Below are 12,114 nucleotides of genomic sequence, written 5' to 3' on the forward strand. Positions count from 1 at the left end.
CAACTCAAGCAACAGGATGTAAACATGAGCATTTTCGACAAGGAACACACAGTTCTCTTGGCATGACTTATTTATCTTACCTGTGTGAACCGAGCATATCAAAGTAAGGCAGCTGTTAACAAAGAGACAGATAACACAAGATTCATTGTTGATGGCTGTTATTCTTTTCTTTTTGATAAATGTACCATTTGTTTTCACCAGACACAAAAAAATATTGTTTTTGAAATGAAAGCACAGCAGCGTTGAAGAAATGGTATTTGGTACATTTGGTACACAAACTGTTAACAGGTGCGTCAGTCTGAAGGAAAATTGTTTTTGTAATATTGCCATAAAACTGGGAGTCTTTATCCTGCCCTCTGGTGGAGTATTGCAATTGTCAATTGCCTAACCATTGTCACTGTTCTGTCTTTAGTTGAGTCTCGGACACATAGAAACAATCTTTGTTAAAAATCACAGTTAAGAATGCTACAGTCTGAAGTGTGGGTTCTACAGTCCTGCACTTTATCAGTGCGGAATAGTGGTGATCCTCATGCTTTGACTCGCAATAGGGTAAGATACCATTGGGGTGGTGGCGTGACTCATGGTGATACCAGGCATAGGCTGCGTCATGGACACTGCCACTGGGGCCACAGATACAGCCACTGTGGCCATAGAAACAGGTGGTGCCATCCCTTGGGCAATGGTCTGTACAAGAGCAGCTGACAGAGGGGTGATATCAGGGTTGAGGTGAGGCGGAGGAGCTGTAGGTGGCGCGCTATTAGTCGGGGGCACTGAAGGGGCGCCGGAAGAAACTACCATTTCTTGCTGTGTGACAGGCCGAGGTTGCAGTCCAGCGCTGCTCAGGGTGGTGTGAGTCTGGGCAATGCTATGATTGTAGGAACCTATTGCACCCACAGGGGGCACCAGACTCTGCTCAGTGGGCGCAGGAGTGGAGGACAGCGTCATCACCTTGGCCTGGCTGCGGAACTGGGCGTTCTGCTCCAGAAGAACCTCATTTGTGGCAATTAGATTTGAAACCTGAGAAAAAACACAAGACATGGATTAGAAAAAGGACAAGGCTCCATGAAAGTCCACTGCTGGCTTTGTGGCAGAAAAAAGGTTTCATCAAAGTAAGGATTGGATGAATTATAATAGCTTATTTATAAGACAGCTATGTTTTCTTCACCAAGTTTAAAACATAGTTTTAGAAACTGCTCTAACTCGTAATTTCGTTCAAAAGTTGTTTTAAACACAGGACTCAGAACATCTAAATGGTCCGGTGCCATTCAATTTTTTACTTGAAAACATCATTAAAATGATTCATCGTTGACCAGAATGGTTTATTTTGACAAACCACTAATGTTTTTTAACATCTTGTTATAACATTAGATAAGAAGTCCTGCTCTAGACGAAAATGATTTGCTTCCACTACATCACCTCTAAACAGCCTTCACAGTCATGTTACATTGCCTATAATTTAGTAGTGAGATATTAAAGAATTCAGTCCTTAACTCAAAATGACCCTAACACTATACAACCTTATTTAATATAGTCCTTTTTACATAACTCTAGTGCACAGGCAATATTTCATTACATTCATTCAGTATAGGAAACTTTGACTTTGTTAAACCCTTGTATTGCACTGTGTTATACCGTCAAAGGTGGCTATTAATTGTATCTTAAACTGATGGTTTAAAACAAACAAAAAATGAATAATGCTTAATAAATCTTTATATATTTGCTTCACTAAATCACCTCTAAACAGCCTTCACAGTTATGTGAAATATAATATTTCCAATCTCGCAAATACTATATTTAAGAAAGTGGAATTTCTCTATTTTTCTTTGTTTCAAATTGTGTTTCTTTTTATGTTACTATGTGTTATTCTAACCTGCTTCTTCAACTCTTCTACTCTCTTCCTCAGCAGGGAGTTCTCTTCCTCCAGGAACCTGTACTCCAGAGGACGTGGTGGCAAGGTGGCATGAACTCCCAGCTCATAGTGCACACCTCCACTCACATCTGTCAGGCGTAGCCCCTCCAACCGCCGCCTCTTCAACTGTAGAGCAGTGTGGTCCATTGAGGCCTCCAGAGAGCTCGCATCAAACAGCCCACTTTCAAGGAGGGGGTCATACACTGAGCTCCTGTCATACCGTCGTTGACCTGTAGAATTCATGGACAGACAAGTGCTCATCCCACCTACACCTACCCCCCCAACTCCTGTGATACCAGGATCTCTGCAACCGCCCAGGCTGGGGCAGCCCATCCCCATCATGTTACTTCCACTTCCACCTCCCACAAGTCCTTGCATTCCTCCACAGGCACCTCCTGCTCCAACACCTATCCCTCCCCCAGCATTTACCATTCCAGTGGGACCTGGCCCTATAACACCACCCACTCCAACCCTTGAAGGCTCATATTCAAAGTCTTTTTGGACATGACGAAATTTACACTTATTGCTCCTCTGGCACTCTCCCTTTAGAAAGTCTCTGCAGATAGGGACTTCCCCACGGCTATGGGGGAGGTCCATGGGGGACAGGCCTAGTCGGGCTGCAACTTTCCCTCTTAGTCTGAGGGGTAGCTCTCCTGTTTTCTTGTAATAGTCCTCATCCTCTTTAGATCCATGGACAAAGCGACAGTTGGAGCGCATACACTCCTTGTTCTGGTGGTCATGACAGAAAATGAATTCATTTTTTTGCACTCCCAAGTCTGGCACCTCGTTAAAGTCTGGGTGTCTAAAGCGGCAGCGCTTTCCCCTCTTGCAGACATTGCGTATGAAGTCCCTGCAGACACCTCCCAATGCCAGTCCTGAGCCTTGCCCTCCACCATTCCCACAACTGTTGCCATTTCCGAGAGCTCCTCCTCCCCCCATGCTCCCAGAGCCGCTGCCACCTCCTGCTGAGCCCCCTCTGCCCTCAGCTGAGCCTCCTGCCAAACCAGACCCAGGTCCTCCTTCGTCACCCAGACTACCACCACTCCCACTGCCACCTGACAGGTAGGAGCTGTCCCGATCAGGCATGGCGCTTGGCCCAGCTCAGGGAGAAAACAGGACTCATCTGTGTGAGGGGGGCGGACGTGACCTGCCAAACATTCACAAATACAGCTGAACAAGACAGGAATAGTAATATTTTTTTTCTTTGGAGTATTGCAATTTCCTATTTAATGATCTACAAGACAAATCATATATCCACATTTAGATATTATCTTGACAAATATAGAATAATTTAGATGTCTAAATCCCTGCTATGTCCATAATTGTTTCTGTTATGGTTCAACTTTATATGGTTAAGGCTGAAATATTAGCACTTGAGAACACCTGTTAAATAATAAATAGCAATGTTGTTGTTGTTGTTTGATGTTGTTGCCACTAGTTTGGCAACTTAAACAAATGGATTCATATCATGCTTAGCTAAATTGAGGTTAGCTGACAATGAATAAAGCACACTATCGTATCATGTACCTGATTAAGTTACCCTAACAGTAACCTATATTAAGATCGTATTAGCTAGCGAGCGGTGTCTAGCTAACTGGCTAAATGCTAAGGTTGTCTTACCGAATAGAAACTAGAAGCAGGATCCAGAGAATAGTCAAGGGACCCCCAGGCAGAAACGTTCTGCTCTGATCCCGTAAAGAATGATACAGCTGTCTTGACTGACAAAAGCAATTAGCTACTTATTTTTATTTATTGGCAATTTCGTCGAGGCCCTTGGTGCTGTTTACCACATTTCTTGATGCACCTTATTCTACCAACGAAGAAGACGAACCTCTTCTTCTCCCTTTCCTATAAGTGATGTTCTGCCCTCTAGTGACAATACTGATGAAATCCACTGAAGTATGTTTGTTTTCCTTTTCACTGAATTTATCTAATCGCTACACGGTTTAGTTGTTTTTTAGAAAACCTTAACGCTAAACGTTACAAAGAAACAGCTTTTCAATAGGATTCATTTATTTTTTATAGACTTTCACCACCATGTGTTGGGCCTTTTTTTTTTTTGCTGAAATAGGCGGAACAACTTCTCAAAGCTGCAGGTAAACTTTTATGCGTGCCTTGGGTTGGACAGAGTGGCATCCACAACTTAAAGCTACTGCTGCTGCTGCTGACGTGTGAACTATCAGTAGCATGTATGCATATGAAGATGAGTTGTTGAACCGCAAGATAGTTATACTTCCAGGTAACTTGTTTGTGTGTTGAAGTTCCTCATTTGTGCTCAGACGCCCAGCATGGCAGTTCAATGTGTTTTCCACTTGATGCAAGCCTGCTTCGTCCTGCTGTTATGCTTATCGGAAGCCTCAGAGTTGAGCAGAAATTACTATGATACTCTCAATGTTGAGCCGACAGCCACTGGCAAACAGGTAAAGAAGGCTTTCCACGAACTGGCTGTAAAATACCACCCAGATAAAAACAAGAGAACCGGCGCAGAGAAGACTTTCAGAGAGATTGCTGAAGGTAAACACGCCTGCAACACACTTAACCTTTTAGAATAAAGATATATATTAGATATGTAGGCTTATTTTGTAAATGGAATTGCTTTCATTGCGTTTAAAATAGCGGATGTTTCTGTAAGACAATAAATAGTTAGCTTGGCTTACATTAAGTTATTGGTACCTTTTTTTAAGTAGACTCAGCTAATACTGATGCAGTTAATACAGCTCTGCAATCAATCCAATCATCATGAAGGTTATATGTTCAGTTAAAAAATATATGGATTTAGAGATTCAACTCAATTCTTATTTTTGACTTTGTTTGTGGTGCTGGTGAAGTGTTATTAATATATTGCTGACCAATATGCAATGTGGTTTTATCAGCATCAGATCTTCAGCCTCTACAGATTACCATAACATGGAATCAATATTTTCTTTTCATTTCTTTAACATTTTAAAAGAACATTATAAACGTTCTGATATTATTGCAGGACAGCCTTATCAGACTGTAGTGCTTTTAGATAGGTAAACTTAATGAACTCTGAGTATTTCCATTGCTCTTTTTTCACAAGAAAAAGTGATACCTCTGTTTTCTGCTCCCCCAGCCTACACAGTGCTCTCCAACAAGGAGAAGAGGAGATTGTATGACAGTTTGGGCCACAAGGCTTTCCTAAAAGAGGACACCTCCGTGGAACCTGAGGATGACCACGAAACAAGCTTCCACTTTATTTTTGAAGACCTCTTCCATGACTTCAATGATAGTCCTTTTGTGGAGGAATCAAACTTCCACTGGCACTTTCATCAGGATGGGGAGGATGAGGATGGTCTTTATGAACAATACAGTTTTGAAGAGCCTGGCTTCGACTTTAATTTTGGTGATGGGGATGAAAATGAAGAAGACTTTTACTACTAGATTTCCAGTCTCTTAATCCTGTATTCTGTATGACTGCTTTAATGTGTTGTCTTTTATTGATACCAAAGTCTCCTTATTAAATCATTATGTCAGTAACTTTGTCCTTTATTTCAGGTAAATAGACTCTAATGTAGCTGTTTGTTGACAATACAACTTGTATGTTGAGTGGTTGTTTACAGGTTTATAAGGTTGACAGTTGGGTGAACTCATTGGACCGTATGGCCACTGTTCCTGTAGGGGTGTGTTAAAGGTCCTAAGTTACTGACTAACACACCATTTACTTATATTTTTGCCTGTGCCAGCACTTTAGATCTGGCACTGTTTTACTCCATTTCACACAGGACCAGTGTGCACTTTGACCCAGAGGATATCCTGTGCATTCTCAACAGTTGGAGCGTGAGCGCACTAAAGCCAGCACAAGACAAAAGATCTTTACAGCTTAATGCACTTTTATCCAGATAAACTGAGAATCAAGCATTCTACAAAGCAGATACAACAGACTGGAATTACAAACGCACAAACTGGACGATGATGGTAAGAATCTTTGAAAGTTTTATTTTTATTTTTGACAACTTTTTAGTGTCATGTGACTTATACTCCATGGAGACATCCACATATACAGTGTGGACTGAGTGAATCTTTTACGTCCTTTTATATTTAGCTTGCATACCAATGTGGAATTACTTCCAGCTGTTGTATTATTTCAATTGGGAGCCACATTTCTTTAATTACAGGAGGAAGTGAAAGAAGTGACATCTACTCTTAGTGTCGACATTCAAAGCATCAAGGTTACAGAGGTGGTGAAAGAAGGAGACACACTTACCTTCCTTATTGTATCTGAAAAGGTGAGAAAAAAATATGAATTTACTAATATTTGCAAGCTAACAATATGACAAATCTTGATTAATTGGGAAACCAGTTTTCTTTAGACTACATGTAAGTTGCTTTGGAAAAAAGGTTCAGCAAAATGAAACGTTATGTAATTATTGTATTGCAAGAATAGAATGTTACAATCAATGTTATCGCTCTTGTCTCTGCCAGCTCTCTGGGACCGGGGTGTACCATGTGGACCGAACCTACGATGATTTTGAATGGCTGCAGCAGCACCTTTACTCTCAAGAGGATGTGTCTGGGATACAGGGAGTCATAGTCAGTACATATTTCCATCTGTGCACACTTTTCTGAGAATAACAAGAAGATTGCTACTGAAATATCTACAGTTTGTGCTTAGTCAGTGAAGTGACAAAGCAAGATGTGGATTCAGTAGAACTGGTGGAAACTTCCTTTTTAAAGTGTGCGTGTTGCTTTATGTAATCTTTTCTTTTTGTAACTACTTACTGTAGCTGAGCTTTTGTTGATTAAAAACAAGTACAAGGGAATAATGCCTTCTTGTAAGACATAGCTTTTGTAACTGACAACATCACACACTGTATGTTAACTGTATGTACTGACTGTTAATGCTCCCTCTTTTTATGCCTTAAGTATAATACCCTTTCCTTTGTTATAAGGTAGCTGCTTTTAGTTTTGCCATTCTGCCAGCTGGCCCTAGTACTGTAGAAAATTCAGTAAAAACTTTGTTGTCTTACCAGAATCCTGTCAGGAAGTATTTTTGACCGTCTGTGCAGAAGGGCTGTACATGTATTATACTAGCATATGTACTGTATCTAATAAGGTAACAATGTGTGCATACTGTTTCCAAGTACTGCACATTTCCATAGTATTAACCTTATTTATCGTCCTTATCAATTCAAAGCAGCACCTGTTTAAAAAACTATTTTTGAAAAAGAAAACGTAAAAGAAATCTTATTATGACAAAACATTTTGATAGTAATAAAATTGTACTTTTTTTCTCTTGAAGTTTCCTCCTCTTCCAGTAAAGGCTCAAGTGAATGCTTCTGCCAAGGTTATAAAACAGCTTGGTGAGTACAACTGAGACAACCTACCTAATTATTTTTCTCAAAAGTAGGACTTCCAATTTAAACAAACCAAAAAGATTTTCAATTTCTGTGTCTTTTCTGTAACACGGTGTGGAGTGTGACGAAAATGTTGATGGTTTTCCTGCAGGTATCCTTGGTTTAGGAGAGTGGCAGCCGTACTGTAAAGCAATGGAGGCTTTCCTCCGGCAGATTGCTACACACAGCATACTCGGCAAAAATAAAGCTGTGGAGATCTTCCTGACCAGCTCAGATGTGAGTGGTTTTTTGTTTGACCTTTTTATGTTATCTTATAAAAGTGTACAACATGATCCCCTTTTACGAGAGGCAGATAATAAAAGGTTAGACTTTCACCAACATTGTTGCAGAAGACAGTATAGAGTGATGCATGTGATAAATACAGAACCCTTTAAATATGAGGACTGAAGACGAGCTTCTTCCTTTAGCTTCATACCAGAAGTAATGTTTCATTTATATGCAGGATGTCAACCAACCAGCTCCTCTGTGATATCGAACATACAGCAGTGGTTGTAACTAGCTAACTGTCTAACAATACCCTGATGCTAAATATGTTGATATATTCATCATTGCTTTATCATTGTCTTTGAAAAGCAGTGCCTGAAGTGAGATGCAGTTATAGTGGATCTTCGTCTCTGGATAAACAAATGGGGGGACAAAACATGAATCAGTCTGGTGAAATGTCACAAAATTATAGAATTGAAATGTTCAAGAGAAACCAAAAGAGGGGATTGAGATCCTCAGAGAGAGTATAAACTTTCAGTCTAATTGGTGTGCCTGCAAATAGCATCAAGAGGTTCAAGTTATTCATGCCAATAAAGAATATTAGATTGAATTGTTTCCATACCACTTTTGTTCAAGAAGGATATTTAAAAAAAGATAACTCCTTGTACGACTGTAGACTTAAACACAAAAGTGTTCCTCAGGTGCTGCACGTGGCACACAAACCATTTTCATTAGAAACAGGATGATATTAAAAGAATAATGTTTCATAACTCTGTATCATAAATGTAATGTCATAACATGTAAATATTGCCTCTGGACTGTATCAATTTTGGACGTTTCAGGGTTGTCCTGTCTGAGTTTCATTCAGTCCTGAATGCTGTGTATCAAACTTAAAAATCTTGGGACAAAACAATCTTTAAACCTCCACTCAAGTTGGGAAGATTTCGTAAACCTTATATCGTTTTTAAACAGTATTTACTTAAAATATGTTGCATTCTTGTGTGTAGCCCCCAGGCAGACAGAGAGCAAGGAAAAACATTTTCAACCGCCTGAGTCAAGCCATGGAAGGGATGAGGAAAGAAGGCCATAAGGTACCCAACTGAAACTTATACACATAAAATATGCAGCCTAAGCACATGCATGTTAGATCTAACTTCCATAATCTCTGTGTCAACAGGATGTGGATGAGTTCTTTCAAACTGAACGTGATCATAACATTGTTATTACCGGTTATGCCAAGACTGCAGCTGAGGTGAGCAAGTGTATTTGTCCTCCTCCCTTTTTCATTTTCTCCCAAAAACACACTATGGTGGTGGTTTTCAAACTTTTGTTTTTCTTTCAGAGATTTTTGGATGTGGTCCAAACTGAGCAAAGTAAGACAACTTCATTTAAACTTCGTTATTTTGTGTTATTTAGTATTTATTTGTGTTCAGATGCAACCGTTAAAGTCTATAGGAGGGTATGTTGTGTATAAGTGTCAATTCACAAATCAATAAAACATCAATTTGTCCCACGTCTGATATAAATATGTTACACGTTTTATCTGTTTGTAGAAATAGCAGTGGCGTGTGGACACTTCTCAACTGCTCTGCGTCTTTGTGTGGAACAAGGAGAGGATCCTGACAAACTGGATTTCTCTAAGTGAGACAATAAAAGCTGTGGTAGCAGGCCAATATCACGTGCACTTAAAATAAATTCCTCTCATTGTGTACAAGTAACAATAAACTAGCCTGAAAAAATGTTAACAACACTTTATTCTGGCAGGGTTTGTGTGAAACTGTCAGAAGTCTTTGATTCTATACAGGTAAGTTGTTTGGCCTTTTCAACAGGAATATATTTTCATGGCAATTTGAAATTCACTGCATAAAATGTGCTTCTGTTTGGGCAGAAAAATATGACAAGTGTCACTGAGAACAACGTGAGTACTCTTGGGTTAGGCCTTGACCTGGAGTCACGCTACCAGGAGGCAGAAAAGGTGTGTCTTCTAGTTCTAAAGTCATTTTATATTCATGTTATAAACCTTGAATCTTGCTTTCTATTGAAAAATGACATGTCATAATGACACTTTTGACTAATATTGCTGTGTGATTATCATGTCCAAATCAGGAGATGCTCTTCAGGAGAACCTGCAAACTAGTGGAGTTGGAGATCACCAGAAGGAACGCAGAGAAGGCCAAACCTGTGAAGAAGGCTGCTGTGAGTGTTTGAAACATCAACTGTCTTATCACAACAAAGATAGTTTTTTTTAAATCATGAAGAAGTTTTGCCTGAATATTGAACAATATGTCATCTCAGGGAGCTCTCAGATCCTGGTCTTCTCTGTGTCCTTCCAAAAGGAATTGCAAACAGGAATCCCTGCTCATATGATGTTCAGTTATTGTCATATCAAGAGGAAAACCCCCTTTTTCCACAATGATACCTTAACAAGTAAACCTTCAGTAAAAAGAAATAAAGTCATTTGTTGCCATACCACACCATGCAATAGGCTAGGTCAGATGCCAATACTTTCATGAGACCAGCAGGTGTCAGTAGTGTTCTGCTGATGTGATTCAGTTGAAGCGCATAGAGCAGAAAACTGATGAGAGGATGTTCAATGCAACTATGATATGTATGACGTATGTAATGATGATAAATGCTCCGCCTGTTCATCAGATGGAGGAGGTGAAGAAAGCAGCAGAGACGGAGTTTGATCACATATCTGGAGTGGCTAAAGATGAGGTAAAATACCGAATTTAAAGCAGCAATCTCTTTCCCATCATGTGTGATCCTATTGGATTTTGATCTATCAACCCTAACATGCATGTTGTGTGCGTCTCTCAGATTGCACGGCTCCAGGCTGCGCGTGTGAAGATGTTGCAGCAGGCTCTGGTTCAGTGGTGTGAAAAGCAGCTTCTTACCGCCAAAGAAAGTGCTGACCAGTTCAACCAGCACCTGCGGGCCTTTAGAGGGATGGCCTAGTGACCCCACTCATAATGAAGCATCCTCAGTGTGTCTAAACATAGCATCCGACAACCCTTACATGTCCTTCATCCTGTTATGCGGTAGTCTAATGCTTCAGATTCAATTACATAAATAAATAAAGAAATGTAAGTAAAAAAGAAAGGGAAAGCTTTCTGATAACAGGATCCCTATTATATTTACACACTCACCTTGCTTCAGACTCTCCTCAATCACACTGACACTAGCAATAAAGCACAGTGCAAATAATGGTTTTGATTTCCTTGCAGTTGACTCTTGTGTGTGTATTTGTCCTATACTATAGTTATACGTTTCTGCTGTTCTCCAGCCACCACATCAGCCAGGGTCACAACAAATACAGTGTGATGAATTGATTCCCAAAGTACCTGCTTGCCTTTGTGTGTGTTTCTTTTTCCTGGATCATTAATCAGTTGGTTTGACTGCTCCCGCAAGGACATGGCAGCAAGGACAATGTGCTGGCTTTTGGTTTGGCTTTCAAAACTATTCTGGCTTTTTAATATATGTTAATCATCTCTACAATCCTTCTGTTTTCCATATGATTGTATAAACCCTGTAGTGAGGTCTGGTGTAAAACCTAGGACATACCTAATCATCCTTTTCTTCTCTGCTGGGGACTGCAGGTCCATATCTCAGCACTGCTGTGTGCTGCAGCTCATATTTTCCGGCCTGTAATCTCTCTGTCAGGTGAATAAGGAGGAGTGGTTCCCATTTGAGGGAAATGAGTCAGAGAGAGATAGATGAGTTGTCTCATATGAAGAGAGGATGTTTGGCTTATTTGACAATGAAGGAGTAGATAAAGGGCAATCAAGCCGTGGAGTGCCCACTCAAACCGAATGAATAAATTAATATAATAATTTGGAATAGTCTTGATCAAATGATAGGCTGTCTAATCTTCGCATTGGTTGGCACATGCTGTCCTTCCCCTGGGACAAATATTTGCTTTATGTTCTTGCAACCTGATGTTTATCTGCATTCTACTGCACCTACATAACTTCTGCTCTTCCTCAGCCTATTTCTCAACCTCAGATAAAAACCTACAATGATTGCAACCAATGTTTTTCCTTTTGTATTTTACCTATTGAATTAAGGAAGAGATTTAAGCTATATAAGCATATCTAAAAAAGAAAAATATATGACAAATTTAAATTTAGAGCTGCTGTTGGCACTAGGGGAAAATCAGAGGTTCCATGGTGGCCACCATGTAAATCTTTACTAAACCATTTATAGTATCTTGTATTTGACATTGACAGTATTTGAAATTTCATAAAAGCCAAAAATGTCAACCTGCTGGTGGTTCTTAAGAAAAAGTCAGGGGAGTCATCCATCAAACACGAAACCACAAATATTAACCTCATTTTGGCACTAGAGGGAGTGTAAGGTTACCTCCAAAATATTTAAGATTCATCCTCAGGAAACCCTTTTTCAGTGTGCATGTTAATACTATGACCTTAACCTGCTTAATACAGCTAAGAACAAAGCAAAGACAGCTATTGTAGGAACATCACTCACATCACATCACATCATTTTAAACAGCAGATCAGTCTTCTTTACTCTCTACAATTGCATATCAACTTATTTGAAAAGCACATTTTATTTTTTAGATCAGATCACCTTTAAGTGACTGAAACGCCAGTCAAGCTTTTTATA

At 39.8% G+C, this 12,114-nt stretch overlaps 3 protein-coding genes across 4 annotated transcripts; 2 read left to right on the plus strand and 1 right to left on the minus strand.

Moving 5' to 3' along the window:
• Positions 1-141: 141 nt before the first annotated feature.
• zc3h10 (zinc finger CCCH-type containing 10) lies at positions 142-3,770 on the minus strand. The gene is made up of 3 exons (XM_063910116.1): positions 3,530-3,770; positions 1,871-3,056; positions 142-1,017 (listed from the first exon to the last, which is right to left on the minus strand). The coding sequence occupies exons 2-3, from the start codon at positions 2,993-2,995 to the stop codon at positions 505-507; spliced, it is 1,638 nt and encodes a 545-aa protein (XP_063766186.1). The 5' UTR covers positions 2,996-3,056; positions 3,530-3,770; the 3' UTR covers positions 142-504.
• Positions 3,771-3,774: 4 nt separating this feature from the next.
• On the plus strand, positions 3,775-10,695 carry si:dkey-28n18.9 (sorting nexin-6). 2 transcript variants are annotated; one of them, XM_063910118.1, is made up of 15 exons: positions 3,775-4,005; positions 5,614-5,845; positions 6,046-6,156; positions 6,353-6,460; positions 7,170-7,230; positions 7,376-7,500; positions 8,496-8,579; positions 8,666-8,740; positions 8,831-8,861; positions 9,042-9,129; positions 9,253-9,292; positions 9,377-9,463; positions 9,595-9,684; positions 10,141-10,206; positions 10,309-10,695. In XM_063910118.1, the coding sequence occupies exons 2-15, from the start codon at positions 5,840-5,842 to the stop codon at positions 10,444-10,446; spliced, it is 1,110 nt and encodes a 369-aa protein (XP_063766188.1). In that variant the 5' UTR covers positions 3,775-4,005; positions 5,614-5,839; the 3' UTR covers positions 10,447-10,695. The 2 variants fall into 2 exon arrangements, with proteins under 2 accessions (XP_063766188.1, XP_063766187.1); XM_063910117.1 differs by having other exon boundaries at positions 3,778-4,148.
• On the plus strand, positions 4,148-5,407 carry LOC134882440 (dnaJ homolog subfamily B member 9-like). Its single transcript, XM_063910120.1, has 2 exons — positions 4,148-4,423; positions 5,004-5,407. Exons 1-2 carry the CDS (start codon positions 4,198-4,200, stop codon positions 5,309-5,311), a joined length of 534 nt encoding a protein of 177 aa, XP_063766190.1. The 5' UTR covers positions 4,148-4,197; the 3' UTR covers positions 5,312-5,407.
• Positions 10,696-12,114: the final 1,419 nt, after the last annotated feature.

Source organism: Eleginops maclovinus, chromosome 20 (genome assembly GCF_036324505.1).
Source record: "Eleginops maclovinus isolate JMC-PN-2008 ecotype Puerto Natales chromosome 20, JC_Emac_rtc_rv5, whole genome shotgun sequence".
Lineage (NCBI taxonomy): Eukaryota > Metazoa > Chordata > Actinopteri > Perciformes > Eleginopidae > Eleginops > Eleginops maclovinus.